General features: G+C 35.7%; 1 protein-coding gene and 1 pseudogene across 5 annotated transcripts in view; one reads left to right on the top strand and one right to left on the bottom strand.

Annotated features, from left to right (window-relative positions):
• Positions 1-19,165, bottom strand: part of CRY1 (cryptochrome circadian regulator 1) — a 104,158-nt gene that overhangs the window by 29,940 nt on the left and 55,053 nt on the right. For 4 of the 5 annotated variants that reach the window (XM_057557248.1, XM_057557246.1, XM_007165726.2 and 1 more), the window contains exon 2: positions 4,263-4,371. In XM_057557248.1, coding sequence (XP_057413231.1) covers positions 4,263-4,371 — 109 coding nt within the window. Of the gene's footprint in view, positions 1-4,201; positions 4,372-19,165 lie in introns of all 5 variants that reach the window. The other variant, XM_057557247.1, reaches the window with a different exon arrangement.
• Positions 14,167-15,506, top strand: LOC102998001 (40S ribosomal protein S8-like; annotated as a pseudogene).

The following is a 19,165-nucleotide window of genomic DNA, read 5'->3' as shown; positions in this document are numbered from 1 at the left end:
AGTAACTATCCTTCCCTTACCTTGGGACTTTCTATCCCACATTTTATTTTAGCACCTATCACCACCTGACATTGCATATTTACTTTATTATTGGTCTGCTTCCCAATATAGTGTAAGTGCCATGAAGGTAGGAACTTTTTCTGTTTGGTTCACCAGTATATCCCCAGCACCTTGAACACTGCCATGTACATAGCAGGCACTCAATCAATATCTGTTGAATGAATTATCTTATTCAAATGAGCATGTACCATGAAATAATAAAGCAAGAATCCAAAATGACTCAAAAAGGGACTTCCCTGGTGGCACAGTGGTTAAGAATCTGCCTGCCAATGCTGGGGACACGGGTTCAAGTCCTGGTCGGGGAAGATCCCACATGCCGCGTAGCAACTAGGCCCGTGTGCCACAACTACGGAGCCTGTGCTCTAGAGCCCGCGAGCCACAACTACTGAAGCCCACGTGCCACAACTACTGAAGTCCGTGGGCCTAGAGCCCATGCTCCGCAACAAGAGAAGCCACTGCAATGAGAAGCCCGCGCACCGCAAAGAAGAGTAGCCCCCGCTTGCCGCAACTAAAGAAAGCCCTCGTGCAGCAACGAAGACCCAACTCGGCCAATAAATAAATAAACAAATAAATTTATAAAAAAAAAATGACTCAAAAAGCATAATATAAATTTATGCATGTGAAATGTTAGTGGTTTTATATGTTCTTCTTTGATTTATTCTGTGATTTTGAACAAAACATTTTATTATGCTTCAGTGTGTCCATCTATAAAGATTTCAGACACATGTCTCTGTTTCTTGGATATAATGAGAATGTTTTAAACCAATACTTCAAACTCTTCATAAAAAGTTTCTGCAGGCCCTAGAATATGTGTGGTCTTGGTAGCTTATCACTCTGGCACCAAATGTAGAAGATATAAGATTTAACTGCATAATAATAATAATTTATATAAGATACCTATGATTAATACTGTCATTCAAGTTTTGCCTAGGCTAGTGTCTGCTAAGTTTATCATTTCTTCAGTAGAACATGAAAAGAAAAAAAAAAAAGCCATCTTGTCAGCTTATATTAAGTTAGAATTTAACTGAGAAAAATTCTAAGTAGAAAAAAGGTAAGAAAAAACAAGTTTATCCAACATAGGTGTGTGTAAAAATGTGTTTATAAAAATGCTCTGGCCCCATTCCTAAATCTACTTAGTATAAACAGAATAAAATGAGTGAATGCTATAGAAAGAAGGTGCACACTAGAGGAGACGTCAGTACTGAAATCACTATTTCCACCCCAGTAAACTAAAGGCACTGTTATCAGGTCTAAACCAGTTCTACCTCCAATGTGGGAAGCTGGATTACTTACCTATTAAAGTTCTCTCTATCTGCTGTACTAGAATAATAAAACCAGAGACAGTAATGTAAATGAGTCAGCTAGTTACTGACAAAAGAATCTTCTTCCTCAGAGAAACTGGGGGTGTAAAGGTTAGGGGTGAGAAGGAGACCTGCTTTTTATTGTACATACTCTTGGGCTCTTTTTTGGAAACACATGCATATAGTACCTCTAAACAAAAAGTAAAAATAAAAATATCAATACAATAAAAAGAGGAATTAACTCCCTCTATGGTTCAGACATATTAAATAAATCTGAAAGTTTTCATAAATGACATTTTATATAGACTACTGTATCAGAATACAATAATAAGCACTCTAGGTATATTAAAGTATATTCACGTATCTGTATTTTATGGCCCTTGCAGAAACCATTGCCTCTCTGCCAAAGTAACAAGACAGGACATCATATACGGAAGATAGTTTGATCCAATAATATTCTATTTCAGGCAGAAGAAAGCTCAAAATAAAGAACACAAAAGACTTGCTGAGTTAAACCATTTTTTTTAAAGCAGGTAAATGTTTTGTTATTTTAAAGGTACTTAAAATCCTCTTAAGATTCATTTTACTTATAACACATGGATTTAGATAGGGTTGAGCAGTGATTCACATATACTTTTATACTTGTGAGATGCTGATAAACTATTACCATTGTTTCTGATATCCTTTCTTCTCAGAGCTCTTCCATGTACCTAGGTTAAATTCTGACTGTAAGTAGCTACAGTAGTAAGAAAACTTTTATAAAATAAATTTTTACTAGCTACAACTGTTGTATTAGCCAAACTCTATAAACATTAAAAGGTTCTTTCACACTGATGAAAAAAAGGCTAGGTAGTGTTGGTTTGATTCCCAGCACTGCGGATACTTCATTCAGGAAAAGGAACTGTTCTCTTGTATATTAGAAGCGGAAACAATGCTATTATAAAAATTTGATGAATCAAACAGCTGCAAGAAAAGAACAGATATACATTAGGAATACTAATGGTAGTAAATAGGAAGGGATAAATTAACAAAGCCAGAAAACTCAGTTTCTGGTCTGAACACTTCCATGAGCTAGTTTTATGACCTAGGTCAGCTCACTTAATCTCTCTAGGACTAATTTTGTCATTTGGAAAAAAGGAGGAGGAATAAGATTAGGAGATTTTTAAGATTCTACCAAGTTAAAAATATTCCAGATTTGTAGCATGTCAATTGTCACAGCCCTTTGACTCAGAAAGTCTTATAAGAATTGTCCCACAAATGTACTGGCACATGTGAGCAAAGATTTGTTTTTTGTGAACAAGGATGTTCACTGACAGCATTACTTGTATTAGCAAAAGGCCTGTGGAAAAATAACTAAATGTTCAATAGAACGCTAGTGAAAGAAATTATACCCTCAAAAAATTAAAAATAGAACACAGATAATATGGTAATATGATCCAGCAATTCCACTCCTAGGTATTTATCTGAAGAAAACAAAAACACTAAATCAAAAAGATATATGTACCCCAATGTTCATATCAGCATTATTTACAATATCCAATATATGGAAGCAACCTAAGTGCCCTCCAACAGATGACTGGATAAAGATGTACACACACACACACACACACACACACACACACACACTGAAAGATTACTCAGCCATAAAAAAGAATGAAATCTTGCTATTTGTGACAATGTGGATGGCCCTTGAGGGCATTATGATTAAGTGAAAATAAGTCAGACAGAGAAAGACAAATACTGTTATGTTTTCACTTATATGTGGAATCTAAAAAACAAGCAAACAAATATAACAAAACAGACATAGGCTCACCAGATATAAAGAACAAATTAGTGGGGACTTCCCTGGTGGCGCAGTGGTTAAGAATCCGCCTGCCAATGCAGGGGACACTGGTTCGATCCCTGGTCCAGGAAGATCCCACATGCTGTGGAGCAACTAAGCCCGTGCGCCACGACTACTGAGCATGCACTCTAGAGCCCATGCTCTGCAGCAAGAGAAGCCACCACAATGAGGAGCCTGTACACTGCAACAAAGAGTAGCCCCTGCTCACTGCAACTAGAGAAAGCCCGGGCATAGCAACGAAAACCCAAAGCAGCCAAATAAATAAATTAATTAATTAATAAATTTATTTAAAAAAAAAACAAAAAACCAAAAAGGAACAAATTAGTGGATACCAGAGGGGAGTTGGGTAGGGGTAGGGGTGAAACCGGTGAAGGGGATTAAGAGGTATAAACTACCAGTTATAAAATAAATAAGTCACAGGGATATAATATACAGCTCAGGGAATATAGTTAATATTTTATAATAACTTTGCATGGTGTGTAATCTATAAAAATATTGTATCACTATGTTGTACACCTGAAACTAATATGATATTGTAAGTTAACTATACTTTAATTTTTAAAAAAAGAAATTACAGCATATCTACACAATGCAGTACTATGAAGCCATTTAAAAGACTGAGAAAGTAACATGGAACAATCTCCAAAATATATGGTTATGTGAATAAAGCACGGCATAGAATGGTATAACATAGCATGTTCTCACCTTGGTTTTAAAAAGGGGGGATGGTTAACATTCACACAAACACAAATATGTGTATATAAACACATACACATATGCATTCTTATTTGTGCAAAGAATATTTCTAATGAATACACAAACTGGTAGTAGTTGTTGCTTCTGAGAGGGGAACTGTCAGTTTAAGGTAGAAGAAAGAAACTTTTCATTGTAAATCATTTTTTTCACTGTCTGATTTTACACTGTGTAACATTTTTATTAAATAGAGAAAATATCCACAATATTTTATTTAAAAGCACTTATATTTCCCATACTTTACCCCAAATACGTGTCTTCTCTGACAAGAGATTATTATTTTATGCAAAGATTTTTCCAATAACCTTGAAAAGCCTGGGAAACACATCTGCTGGTTGTCCACGAATCACAAACAGACGAGAGTTTAATTTTCGCAGATTGGCATCAAGGTCTTCAAGACATTGAAGCAAAAATCTAGAGAGAGGAAAATATTATTTAAATTCTTCAAAATATATATTTAGATGATATAAAGTAATGTAAAATCATGTTATTCTAAAATTTGAAATGCCACCCCATCACCTTTTTTACCTCTTATCTTATTATTTCCAGCTTATATAGAAATTAGTTTCCAGAAATCATACTTATAATTTTTTTTTAATTACAGCACAAATTTCTCAGTATTTTTTAATAAAGTTCCTAAATTAAATTGCTAACTTTCATTAAATACGAGTGACTGTTAGCAAAGTTTAATTTGTAAACATAAAAATCATATAAAGAAATAAAGTAGGGACTTCCCTGGTGGTCCAGTAGTTAAGAATCTGCCTTCCAATGCAGGGGATGCAGGCTCGATCCCTGGTCGGGGAACTAAGATCCCACATGCTGTGGGGCAACTAAGCCCGCACACTTCAACTACTGAGCCTGTGTGCCACAACTAGAAAGCCCGCGTGCCGCAACTATGGAGCCCAAGCACCCTGGAGCCCACGCGCTGCAACTACAGAGCCCACGTGCTCTGGAGCCCAAGCGCCACAACTAGAGAGAAGCCCGCGTGCCACAACTATGACCCAACGCAGGCATAAATAAATAAATATTTTAAAAAAGAAATAAAGTAATTAAATGAATTGATCTCATTGTTGAAACTTGGTGAAATAAATTCAAGTTCATATAGGAAAGCCACCTTGTAAAATCTAGAACATTTTCTACTGGAAAAAAAGGTAACATCCTATTTAATCAGTCTGAGCAATCGTAATTATCTACATACGAGAGAGAAAGTGTAATGCCCATTTTCAAATTTCTAATATAATTAAAGAAAAAGAATTTGATAATAAATAGATGTTAAATTATGTGGCATTAACTCTCTGAGTGTAGAGAATGCCAGATTAATTTTTTCAAAAAAGGTTTCATGATGCAGGTGGGGCTACAGATCTTTTTTCAATGAAATAATTATCAGTAAGTCTTATGCATAATATCTGGGGAAATTCTGGGGCAGAGGCAGAAGACTGCTTACTTTGCATCTTCCATTGGGAAGAAATGGAGCAGTCCACAAGAGCAAATCCAAAAGAGATATCACCCCTGGAAGGTTCAACCTCATTGTTTGCCTCATGTTACTTTTCTCTAATATTTCATCTAGATTCTGGTCCTCTCAGCTGGATATATCTTATTTCCTCTCTACTCTGCTTCTTCTTTGTTTTTCATCTTAAATATCTATCTGCCTTTTCTACAGGCCATATGCTCTTTCAGAATAATGATTGTGTCTTACTTGTCAGAAGGAGTGGTTAAAATGAATGGAAAGGCATATTTCAGAACTGCATTGTCCAATATGGTAGCCACTAGGCACGTGTAGCCATTTAAATTAATTAAAATTAAAAATTCAGTTCTTCAGTCACACTTACCACATTTCAAGGCCTCTCAAGAGCTATATGTGTGCCTAGTAGCTACCATATTGGACAGCACAGGTGAAGAACACTTCCATCATTGCAGAAAGTTCTACTGGACAGCATTTTTCTAGAAGATTATTCAGAATAGATCATTTTGTTGTCTTTGCCCATTCTGATCCCATAATTTCACCAAGAAAGTCTTGTTAATTTTCTACAACTGTAGTTATTAGTGACATCAGTATACCTAGTCAAGTTTGATATTCCTTTAGGAATTCCTAAAGGAATTCCTTTAGGAATCATCATCTCTACGGGCTTGGGAAGTCACAGTGCTATACTCACGAGGATGTTAAAGACATCCCACCATTTCACCTTAGGAAGTCTCACAGTTGTCCTTAAACAAATATATACTCACATTTATATTTCACCACATCCCCTTTCTGTCTTGGTTTGGAGTTACCTCCCTAATACCCAATCACCATCCCAACCCACCACTGCCAATGTGCAAATACTTTGGGGAGAATATTGTTGTTGTTTGTTGTTAGAGCAATATAAAAGTATCTAAGTTTTGTAAAATTATCCATAACTACGAATAACTTATCATGCTCGGTGACAACTGTTTATTGGCAAGCATCTAGTTTTCTGTATTTGCTTGGCAAAAGAATTTTTAGAGCCTGTAGTATTCAGATCAAAAATTAAGAAGTTGAGTGAACTAGCAATTTTTAAGTTTTAACAGTACAAAACTAAAATGTCCTGGAAGGATAATCCAAGGCAGAGATAATCCTCAAATCTCTTTTGTAGTATTAGTTTCAGTATCTTCTCTACCAGAGCTGGTAGTAAGTAGCAAGAATTCACCATATTCTACTTTTTTGTTAGAAAAGTTTTTATGTAGTACAAGCAGGTCAATGATAGACAACAAGATGGGAAACGAAAAAAAAAGGATCTGATTCATTTATAAAATGAACAAGTAAGCCTGGATTAGTTAATAATTAGCCCTTTATTTTTCCCTTTCTTGTTCACAAGCTGAATAAGCATTCTTAATGCTTTTCAATAAATACTCTATGAACCAAACAAACATTGTACAGAATGACGTGGACTGAAGCAATGGAAAAAGTTTTGCAACCAAAAAGTTAATTTTGTTTTGGCACTTCATAAAACAAAGGAACAGAAGTTGTATTGCGGTATGATGTTTTTCTCCCATAGATGTTATTGATGGTGTTTTTCTTCCATGGATGTTATTGTTTATATCACTATAATTTCACATAAAGATTGCAGAGATACAGTGGACTCAAATAGGTATTTCAGAAAAGACTTGTGAAGAAAAGAAAAAGAGCAGGGTGGAGGAGAACATATCGGTGATGCTGTCCTTTGTTATAAGGCTTTTTGCACTGTGACTTTTAAAACTATTGCATATATTATTTTGATAAAGTAAAATTTACTTTGCATATATCTACTTGTTAACTGGAAGGATACTCTCCAAGCTATTAATAATAGCTACCCTTGGGGAGAGGGAGTTTGGGGTGGGGGTAAAGAAGAGAGAAACATACACTTTTTTCAAATGTCATAAAAGTTATAAAATTGACAATTAGCATATTCATTCAAAGTAGAACAAAACAGAAATATTATATTTACTGTAAACCTGGTTTAACACATAGTGAACATATTTTCAAAGCAACAGACATACTTCTATGGCATCAATTTTCATGGTTTCATAGTATTCCACTGCATAGATGTCCCATAATTTAACAATTGATAGCAACAAGTTACTATCCCTCAGTCAATCCTGAAAAGTTCTAATTTCCTCATCTGTTAAATTGGAGTAGTAACAGGGCCCATATCACACTATTGTTGTGAGAATTAAATAACATATGTGAAGCTCTTAGAACAGTGCCTGACCCATAGTAAGCATGATTATATAACTGTTATCTATTATTTTTTTAGTCTTCTCCTTCCTATCACTTCTATTCTTGCTACAATAATTCTATCCCTTGTTATCTCTTGCTAGTATTATTTGCTGCAATGCCTTAAAATGGCTCTGTCTACCAACAATCTCTCTCCACTCTTATCCATTTTATACACAATATGAAATCTTCCTGAGGCACACTTTCCTGTAAAAAGGTCTTCAAAACTTCATTCTTTATAGAATAAAGAACAAATTATTTTGTTTGACTAACTTAGGGTTCCAGGGTTCATTTCCTACCATTCCTCTTTCCCTCCCGCCAAACCAAACTACTTCTCTTTTCCCCACACATTCAATCTCCTGGAATTTGCTCCATGCTCTTTCCCTTGGCCTGGAGTACCTTTCCCAATTCCCATCTCTTTAAGTTCATATTCTACTAATCTTCAGTCTTCCACCTGAAAGTAATTTCTCCATCCCCTAAACCCTCAAAGGATATAACCTCATCCTAGAGAAACTTTCAGATTGTACGTTATATGATAGCTATCATATATAGATCACCTTCTCCTCCTGAAGGATTTCAAATTAAGTATCTGTGTCTCACTCCTAACTACACAGTTTTCTTTACCTGTGTTTTGGATTCTACATTTGGCAAACAAATCTCATCATGTGCCTTACACAATTTGTTGAAAAGATCAGAAATAGTAGAAAATAACCTATAGAGTTGTCTTGAACATCTGCTGAAAGGATAGAAAGAGCATAAAATAACTAGTACTTGGTAGATATTCATTCAGCAGAAGTTATAATTATTCCCCCTTGGGAAAAATTTATAGTTTTGAAAGAAGTAACATGTATTTCTATATGTAAGTACCGGGGCATGACAACAGAAGATAATGAATTAGTTAATGCCTACATCTATATACATAATCATCTTGAACTCTTAACTTTCTCTGAATGTGACTTTGAACAAAGGTTTGATGAAAATCTTTCCCACAAGGCAAGGCAAATGTGAATATGAATATATATACAACAAGATACAGTGCAATTAAGACCCTGAATCAACTAATCTCTAAGCATATAATTCTTCCTTGATAATACCATAAAATCTCCAATACACCAAGTTCAAAATATCAACTCATTGACAGGTAAGATTTCTTTTTAGTGCTGAAGGAAAAATGTTACTTCAAAGGGTACTATATAGTCTAACTTTTCATCCTTTACCCTCAACTGGGAAGAGAGTGAGTTCTGCCAGAGTTCAGATCCAATGTGTTTCAGAGAACACACCAATTTCAACCTTTATATATTACGAATGCATGTACCTAAGAACAGGAATCCAATATTGAATGGAATGATTTAATACAATACATTGAAATTACATAAGGTACATTTTTTTTTTTGACCCCACCGTGCAGGTTGCGGGATCTCAGTTCCCCAACCAGGGACTGACCAGGGCCACGGCAGTGAAAGCCCAGAATCCTAACCACTAGGCCACCAGGGAACTCCCCATAAGGTACAATTTTAATAGGAACTTATTTTCAGACCTTATCCAATTTGGCATGTTTACTGTTTTCTTGAAACCATACCCATTTGAAGGCTCAGTTAATAATGCTATTAACTACACGTAACGGGTTGATTTTTAAATAGGCCAAAGGGTAGTAAAACTCACTACATCCCTCTGCATAATTGTATTGCCTACACAGAAGAATAGTTCTGGTACTATTTAATTACAATACTAATTGCAGCACTTCAAAATAAATTGAAGAGGTGTTAGGTGAGAAAATATATTTCTTCACTTTAAATATTTTAAGGATTTTTTTTTTTTACCTCCAGCGATCACTACCTTACTGCTATTAGGAAAAATTACATGCGGTGAGTTTCTTTATGCTGGTTCCAAAAGATGATTTCAACATGAATCAACAGAAATAGTTTCTTAAAGTAGGTCATTGCTATAGCAACCAGTGGGCAGTTTGGTATACTCCCCATAACAATGACCTACTTTCCAGCCTGTGCTAGTACAGCTTTATATAACTAGAATTTCTAGTTCTGTCTATAAAATAGTCTAAAAAAGGCAACAGTAAGATACAACATAATCCCATTCCTGCTAAAAACAAGGCATTATGAATTAACACGTATCATACCAGAATAAAGCCATCTGGTTCTGCACTTGAGTTTATAAAATATATCTTATCACATGCTCAACAATGAAAACTACACTTAGAATATCTAAATCAAAACAATTCATTGCTGACCCTAGAGAACTGATTTACAGACTATAAATTAAGATCATTAAATCACATGCAAAATATCTTCTCTTCTACCCTTCCTCCTTGTGAAACAACAGAGTTAAATTTTTTAAAATAAAAGTTCTGGATATACTAACTATAATAAAGGAAAAAATGGAGAGTCTCAGTCATTAAGCAGTCATTGGTGTTTCATTAGAAGTTCAAAAATTATAAATAGCAATTTGTCTCTTTATAAATTGAATATAGTTTACATATGCTTTTTTTCTGGTTTGTAACAAATTTTTAGTGCTCTTAACTAACATTATTCAAATTATCAGAATATTTGTGATATACACTTTCCCTGAAGAGAACAGTTTAATGTTGAATAGGATTAAATATGTATTTTAAAAGCAAATTTTATATTTTTCCAGGCTCTAATGGTTCATAAATCAGTGGTTCTAAACCATGACACAATGTCACTTTTTATAACAAATATTTTTCACTGCTTTATTTTAAATTCTGAAATGAAATTCATAGATAACATATCTTTATATACAATTTTAAAGCATTAATATAATGCTCCAATGTAATATATGAGAGAAGTTTAAGGAAAGTCATTTATATTTTAAAAAGAAGCAACATTTACTTACCATAAGTAAATAATCTGGGTATGAAACAAAAAGACAATGAATTAGTTGGATGCCTACACCTACATACAGAATCATTTTAAATTCAACAGCTACAAAAACAGAATGATACAGTTGTATTATTGGTGACTCAAATACCATGAGTGTTACTGCCTTTGGTTTCCTGTAATGTTGAGCAAGATTTAGTAGACGTCTGGACAAAGTTCAATCTTCCCTTGATTCACATCAGTGATCAATATATTTCAGGAACACTCAATGTATATTAAAATTGTGTAAAAAATACCTAGTGTTTACACATAAAAAGGGATTTAGGCTCTAGATTTTGAAAATCATGAATAAGTTTTTCACTTACTAGGTGTTTCATGAAACATCTAGTAGAATATGTGAAAGTTATCTGGGACTCAGGACAACTATTTATTTTGAGAGACCGTCCTGAGCACTGCAAGAAGTTTTCCATCCTCAGTCTCTCCTCATTAATTCCACTAGGACCCTCCAATCACTGTGACTACCAAAAATGCCCCCATAAATTCCTAAAACACCTTCTAACGAATGACATTATTCATTATCCACATAATATTCTTGATTTGAGGAATACAATATAAATGATATGAAATTCCAACACTCAAGGAGCTTAAAATTTAGAAAAGAAACTTGAAAATGTACATGATATATACGAATATAACAGAACCTGTTATGGCAGAATGCAATATATATTATAAGAGACACATATGAATACCAGTAATTTGCTTTGAACAATCAGGAGGGAACAATCAGTTCTGGATTTTTTTCTTTTTTTTTGAGATGTGGAGAAATTTAGGCAAAATTTTCAAGGTGATGGTAGAGAGAGGACTTGCAGTATTAATATAACTTTGTTTGATAGCTGAAGACAGGAAGGGAGAATTATTGGCCATAGGACTGTAACCACCTTAAAGACTGGGACTAGGCCTTGTTCACCACTTCCCAGTAACTAGACAATGCCTGACATATAGTAGCAGTTCAAAAAATATTTATCTAATGACTAATCAAATAAATAAATTAATGAAAGCAGGAGAAAGGGACTTTTAAAGACTTGATTCAATAGTCAATGGAGGGCTTCCCTGGTGGCGCAGTGGTTGAGCATCTGCCTGCCAATGCAGGGGACACGGGTTCGAGCCCTGGTCTGGGGGGATCCCGCGTGCCGCGGAGCGGCTGGGCCCGTGAGCCACAGCTGCTGAGCTTGCGCGTCTGGAGCCTGTGCTCTGCAGCGGGAGGGGCCGCGATGGTGAGGGGCCTGCGCACCGCGATGAAGAGTGGCCTCCGCTTGCCGCGGCTGGGGAGGGCCCTCGCACAGAGATGAAGACCTAACACAGCCATAAATAAATTAATTAATTAAAAAAAAAAAAAGTCAATGGAGAAGTAAGAAATGTGAGAGGGAAAGAATGTCTACTGTACTAGGTACTTTACATATACTATATTCCCAACAACTTTAATAAGGTATCTCATTTTAAAAATGAATCTAAAACTCAAGGACATCTTCCAAAGTAACTCAGCTAAGCAATCAAGGAAAAAATTTTTTAATTTTGATGTGTCTGACTCTAAACCCATGCTCTTTGCACTATATAATGTTACTTTCCTGAAGGATATGTAATAATCTAAAATGTTTTAAGAAAATTAGGCTGGCAGCTGAGGACATAAAGACGACTAAAATACAGCTTTTGCCTTCAAGATGGGGGATTGAGCATGTGTGTCAATTAAGACAGAACATGTTAGGTTACACTGAGGTAACAAACAACTCTCAAAGCTCAGTGTCTTAAAATAACTAAAGTTTATTTCTCACTCATGCTATGTATCTACTGCAGATCAGGCAAGGCATTTCTGCTCACATTTAATTGGTTAAAGCAGGTTACATGGGCAAGCCAAACTTCAAGAAGGCAGAAGCATAAATTTCCTGCAGGTGAATAATGGTGAACAATAATAACATCTACCATAATATTCAAACCAACATTGATATATATATGTATTCATATTTCTTAATGAAGGGTATATTATGGCAGCACAGATGAAATCAAACTCTGTGTGTGGGGGCAGGGGAAAGGAGACAGGAGAAGGCATGAGGAAGAAAACACTTGAGCAGAGTTTGGAATCAACAGGTGTTGATCATGAGGATCAAGTAGGAAAGATCAATCACAGCAGAGAAAACAGTATCTTTAAATTAAGAAACTCATAAGAACTGTGTGTGTTTGGGTGGGGGGAGTGAGGAATTGGGAGAATGACTACAAGTAACATACTTTCTAAGTCTAAGCTGTATTTCCCCCCAACACAAGTGTTAACGTTTTTAAAAATATTCAAAATCAATGTCAAAAGAAACCTACTAACTTCTGTTGCTGACAGTACATTGGATTAAGATACCCTAGTGGAAATAACTAACAAAAAGTTAACAAAAAACAACAAAAGAAAACTTTTAAACATAATTCACTGGACTGCCCCAAAAGTAAGGAATCATAAGAGGTTAAGCAGAGTGGTAAGGTCAGCTTTAGCCTTGAGGATTTCTACAGAGTCCTGGAAAGCTTAAACATAATCCAGGTTGAGGAGGACAGGAGATAAAGCCCAAGGCCCATCCAACTGAGGAAACTAATAATAGACCCTCAATATAAAACCTGGGCTTTAAAGAGCTCCATCCACAGTTCAAATGTAAATAAGACATAAATCTTAATAGGACAGGAAGGAAACTTGCCTGTCTCTACTCAGTCTGGGCTGAAAGAAAATAAAATCTCCCATTCCTGAATGGAAAGGTTAAACATAGTAATTTCACAGTGGAGAAAACTGGCAAACAGTACTGCAACCATGTATCAGAGCAAACATCATCAGTGATAAGTCAGTCATGTATCATGTACATCTTGGTATGATGTGATGAGAAGAACACTTCACCTTTGTGATATTTTCCACAAAACCCATAACCCCACTCTAAAGATGAGAGAAACATCAGACAAAACTAAATTGAGGACTATTCTACAAGATACATGACCAGTACTCTAAATCCAAAAGGTCATAAAAAACAAGGGAAGCCTGAGGAACTGTCACAAGACAGAGGAGACTAAGGACACATGACTAAATGCAATGTGGTAATGTGGATGAAATCCTGGAACAGAAAAAGAACATTAGTGGAAATCTGAATACAGTCTGGAATTTAGCTAGTGCTATGATTTCTTAGTTTTGACAAAAATACGGTGGTAATGTAAGATGTTAATATTGGGGGAAACTGGGTATAGAGTAATCAGGAACTCTCTGTATTATATCTGCACATTTTCTATAAATCTAAAATTATTTATTTTATTAAAAAATTCCTGTGCATCCCCCCCATGCATAATCTCAATGCAAATTCATGGAATTTAAATGGTACCAAACATCTCAAGCATATCATTGCATTAACGTGGTCCCAGGTTGGTTGTGATCTGAGATAATTGTTAAAAGAAATTATAAATCCTCTCTGGATTCTCAACTTCAACCCATGCTTCAATTTCTACAGAAAAAGTTCCACCAAAAATCAATCAATCAATCATAAAATCCACAAGGAAACAAACTTAATCTGAGCTGCAGAATAAGAGACCTGAGAATTTTCCAGAACCACTGAAAGATATCAATTCAAGAAGCTCATGAATCTCAAGCAGGGTAAGAAAGAGAGGAACATGGGGATACAGTTGGGTGGTGGGATGGAGAGGAGGGGAAATAAAAACAGAAATAAAGAACAGATAAAAATAAGCAGAGATACAGAGAGGGAGAGATGAGACAGAGACAGAGAAAGGATCCACATCTAGATACACCATATTGAAACTACACAAAACCAAAAACAAAGACATAAGATATAAAGCAGTCAGAGAACATTATATCCAATAAGTAGAGAACATTTATTCAAGTATACATGGAATACTCATGAAAATTGACCCTGTACTAGGTCATAATACTAATCAACAGATTGAAAGGAATTGGTATCTATCATACATTTTGAAATTAAAAAACACTTCTCCAAACAATTTATCAAAGAACATCACAATGGATTTTAGTAAATACCTAAAACTGAATGATAATGAAAAAAATATATCTAAAATGCGCAGAATGAAAAACAACAAAAAAGAGGTATTAGAAGAAAATATATAGGCTTAAATGCTTACATTAGAAAAAAAGACTTGAAATTGAGTTAGGAAAACAGCAGAATAAATCTTAAAAAAAATATAAAGAAGAAAATTATCTCTTTCCAGCCAGCACTGAGCAATAGGCATATCTCGGAACAACTGGCACAAGCGCCACAAGACTAGGAACGAGAGAAAGACCTACCACAAGAAGCAGAAGTATGAGCTGGGAATCCCCGCTGCCAACACTAAGATTGACCCTGCCTCATACACACATTCCACATGCAGGGAGGCAACAAATACCGTACCTTGAGGCTGGATGTGGGGAACTTCCCCTGAGGCTTGGAGTGTTGTACGTGCAAAACGAGGCTCATCATTGTTTACAGTGCCTCCAACAATGAACTGGTCAGTACCAAGACCCTGGTGAAGAACTGCATCGTGCTCACTGACAGCACACTATTCTGACAGTGGTAGGAGTCCCACTACGCACTGCCCTGGGGCCGCAAGAAGGGAGCCAAGCTGACTTCGAGGTGGAAGGGATTTTAAACAAAAAACGATCAAAGAAAATTCAGAAGAAATATGATGAAAGGAAAAAGAATGCCAAAATCAGCAGTCTTCTGGAGGAGCAGTTCCAGCAGGGCAAGCTCCTCGCATGCATTGTTTCAAAACCAGGCCAGTGTGGTGAAGCAGATGGCTATGTGCTAGAGTGCAAGGAGCTGGAGTTCTAGCTGAGGAAAATCAAGGCCCGGAAAGGCAAACAAATCCTCCTCCCTCCTATCTTAGCTCAAGTAATAAAGGTGTTTATTGTTCTATTGTTCACCTATTGGTCTCTATGTTCTAAAGAAGAAAAAGAAAGAAGGAAATGATCAAGAGCAGGAATTAGTGAAAAGAGAACACAAATACATAATAGAAACAACAAAGCCAAAGTTTATTACTTGAAGAAACAATACTGTAAAACTCTGACAAGGTAAATTAAGGGAAAAATTGAGAGCAGACAAAATAAGCAATATTAAGAATAAAAAAGATGATATAATCTCAGATATTGCAGGGATTAAATGGCAAATAAGGCAGTATGAACAATTTTATGCAAATAAATTTGAAAACTTTGATAAAATGGATAAATTCCTTACCAAAACTGACTCAAGAAGAAATTTAAAACTTACCAAAACTGACTCAAGAGCAAAAAAAGAACATGAACGGTCTCATAGCTACTAAAGAAACTGAATTCGTGGTTAAAAATCTTATATGGAAAACACAAGAGCCAGTCAGCTGTATAGATGAATTCTACCAAACATTCATGAAATAGACAGTTTTAATTTTACAGAGGATTCTAACCTCATACAGAGGATAGACAAAAAAGGAACACTCCTTAACTCACTTTATGAGGTGAGATTTACCTTGATACCAAAATCAGACAAGGACAGTACAAAAGGAAAATTACAAACTAATCTCACTCACAAGCATACCATATTAGCAAGCCAAATACAACAATACATTAAAAAATATACATCATGATCAAGTTGGGCTTATCCACAGAAAGTTGATTAGTTTAATGTTTAAAAACTGGTTAGTGTATTCACCTCATTCATAGAATAAAGAAATTTCACATGACCAACTGAACAGATGCAGAAAGAGTAGCTATTAAAATTCAATTTCCTTTTAGCCTCAACAAACCAGGACTAGAAGATAACCGCCTTAATGTGAAAAAGGGCATTCACAAAAAGTACAGAAAACATCATATTTAATGGTAAAATGTTGAAAGTACTTCTTTTAGGATTGGGAAGAAGACAAGGATGCCTGCCACTGCTTCTATTCAACCTGGTACTAGTAGGACCAACAAGTGTAGTAATGAGAAGATCAAGAGATAAAGGGTATAAGGATGGGAAAAGAAGAAACAAAAACATGATTATTTACAGATGATATGGGTATTGACACTATCAACATATAAAAAAAGGAATACACAGAAAATTATTAGAATTAATAATAGAGTTTAAAAGGGCCAAGATCACTCAATCTCTGGAATCGATTTACACTAATACAATCTATGTAACTTAAGCCTCTCTGATCTCAAAAATCACACAAAGCTATGTATAATCTAGAACTCTTACTCCTTGTCTAATTTTAGAAACCACAGCATTGTGACTCTACCAGGTTAGGCCAAAATCAAGTATAAGATGTACTTCTAGGCTTTAAAGGATTTACACATAACTAAATAAAATGTCTAACGTGTTCAAAAGCATACTTTCCCAGATCTATGTGTAATGCTTTTCAGTAGTCTAACAGTCCTATTTGAAATTTCTCTCCTTCAGAAAAAGACTAGTTACATGTCAATTATATCTCAATAAAGCTGGGGAAAAAAGAATAAAATAAGATCTCTATTTTCATCTGTGAAAAATAAGATTGGTGGTTACCAGAGAGGATGGAAGCACAAAATAGGTAAAGGGGGTTAACTGTATGGTGACTGTATTAGTGGTAAGCATGCTGCAGTGTACACATAAATTAAATTATAATTTACATATGAAACTTCTAAACCAATACCTCAATAATAATATAAAAAGATAGGAATCCTTTGAAAGGTTTTGAGCAGAGACTGGGACATGACATGACTTAACTTTTAAAATAATCACTTGGACTGCTGGGTAGAAAATGAGTTATCAGGCAAAGGGCAGAAATAGGAAGACCACTTAGGAGGCTACTATACTGCTCTAGAGGAGAGATGATGGTGGCATGAATAACAGTGGTAATAGTGAAAATGATAAGAGCAGTTGGTATCTGGGTAGGAATTCAAGAGGTAATATAGCACAGGAAGTGGGATTGTTAAATCTGGAGTCCAAGGTAGAAGTGTGTGGGTGGAAGATATAAAATTGGAATTCATCAGTACATATATGGTAGTCATTAGACTAGATAAAAGAAAAGAAGAACTGATGGAAGAAAGGACCTTCGCTTTGAATGAACAGAAGGAATGACAGGACAGAAAGAAGGCTGGAGAGAGAGAAGGAATAAGAAAAGGAAGGATGGAATGAGGTCTGGATATACGGAAGCAGAGGCTAGATATGTGTACTCCTAGAAGGAAATATGGAAAGAATGACTGATGGAAGGAAGGGAGGGAGAGGGGATAAAGATGCAGTAACACATGAGAGAAGTAAGGACACATGATAGAAAGAAGCAAGAGTATATGGGACATATACTCTTATATGTCTTATATGGGACAGAGAAGCAAAGACTGATGGGACAGAGAAGCAAGAATGAACAAAGAAGGATAGAGTAGGGGGTGAGATGGTAAAGGGTCAAAAAAAAAAGGCAGAGAAGAAGATAACATGGAAATCAAACTGAAATTTCAGAATTCTAAGTCTGATGCAATTCTCAATAACAAAAAGGGGTCAATTTTACTTAATTATTAATAAGTGAGTTATGAACCAGTCATGGACCTCAGACACATCCCATTAATTTCATAGTTGAAAATAAGAAACGTCTCATCTTTACAGATGTTATATAACTACATACAGAACTTGTTCTATGCTTAGACAGAGAAACATAAATGAAACTAAATGAACCCGAAGTACTATCCTATCACTTCTTATTTGGTAAACAGACTCATTTAGATTCACATTAACTTTTACTCTCTTTAGAGATATTTGAGAATTAATTATTAGTAATCTAATAAAATGTAGAGTCACATATTCTGAGGTACATTCTTTCATTCATAAACCAACATCTGGGCATCTACATAGGACACAAAAAAATAAATCCAGGGCTTCCCTGGTGGCGCAGTGGTTGAGAATCCGCCTGCCAATGCAGGGGACATGGGTTCGAGCCCTAGTCCGGGAAGATCCCACATGCCGCGGAGTAACTAGGCCCATGAGCCACAACTGCTGGGCCTGCGCTCTGCAGCCTGCAAGCCGCAACTACTGAGCCCGTGAACCACAACTGCTGAAGCCCGCACGCCTGGAGCCCGTGCTCCGCAGCAGGAGAGGGCACTGCAATGAGAGGCCCGTGCACTGCAAAGAAGAGTGGCCCCCGTTCGCTGCAACTAGAGAGAGCCCACACGCAGCAACGAAGACCCAACTCAGCCAAAAATAAAAATAAACAATAAATAAATAAATACATCCAGAATTCCAGTCCTTGGAGCCTCCAAGTTCAATGAGAATAAGATGTGCAAATTTATTATTCTAGTAATTAATATATTGTATTATTGAAATCCCTGTTGTTAAAGGCCATGTAAAAGGAAGGCAATTATGCTGAGGAAGAGCTCTAAAATTTTACAGGTATGACTGATCTGGATCTTTAGTATCTATCACAGCACTTTGGGATAACAATTTGAGTTAGTCTTTACTTGAAATATATTTTAACTTCTGAGGTTAATTTACACTAGTATAAGGCTATGTAATTTATGCCTCCCTAATCCCCAAATCACAAAGTACTTGAAATCTAAGACTTTTACTATCCCATGTGTATTTTTAGAAACGATTACATTGTAACACTATGAGGATAGGCCAAAAATCATATTTAAAATCTACTTCTAGGC

The sequence above is a fragment of the Balaenoptera acutorostrata genome, chromosome 11, assembly GCF_949987535.1.
Source record: "Balaenoptera acutorostrata chromosome 11, mBalAcu1.1, whole genome shotgun sequence".
In the NCBI taxonomy this organism is placed as follows: domain Eukaryota; kingdom Metazoa; phylum Chordata; class Mammalia; order Artiodactyla; family Balaenopteridae; genus Balaenoptera; species Balaenoptera acutorostrata.
This window is presented reverse-complemented; position numbering and strand designations above follow the sequence as displayed.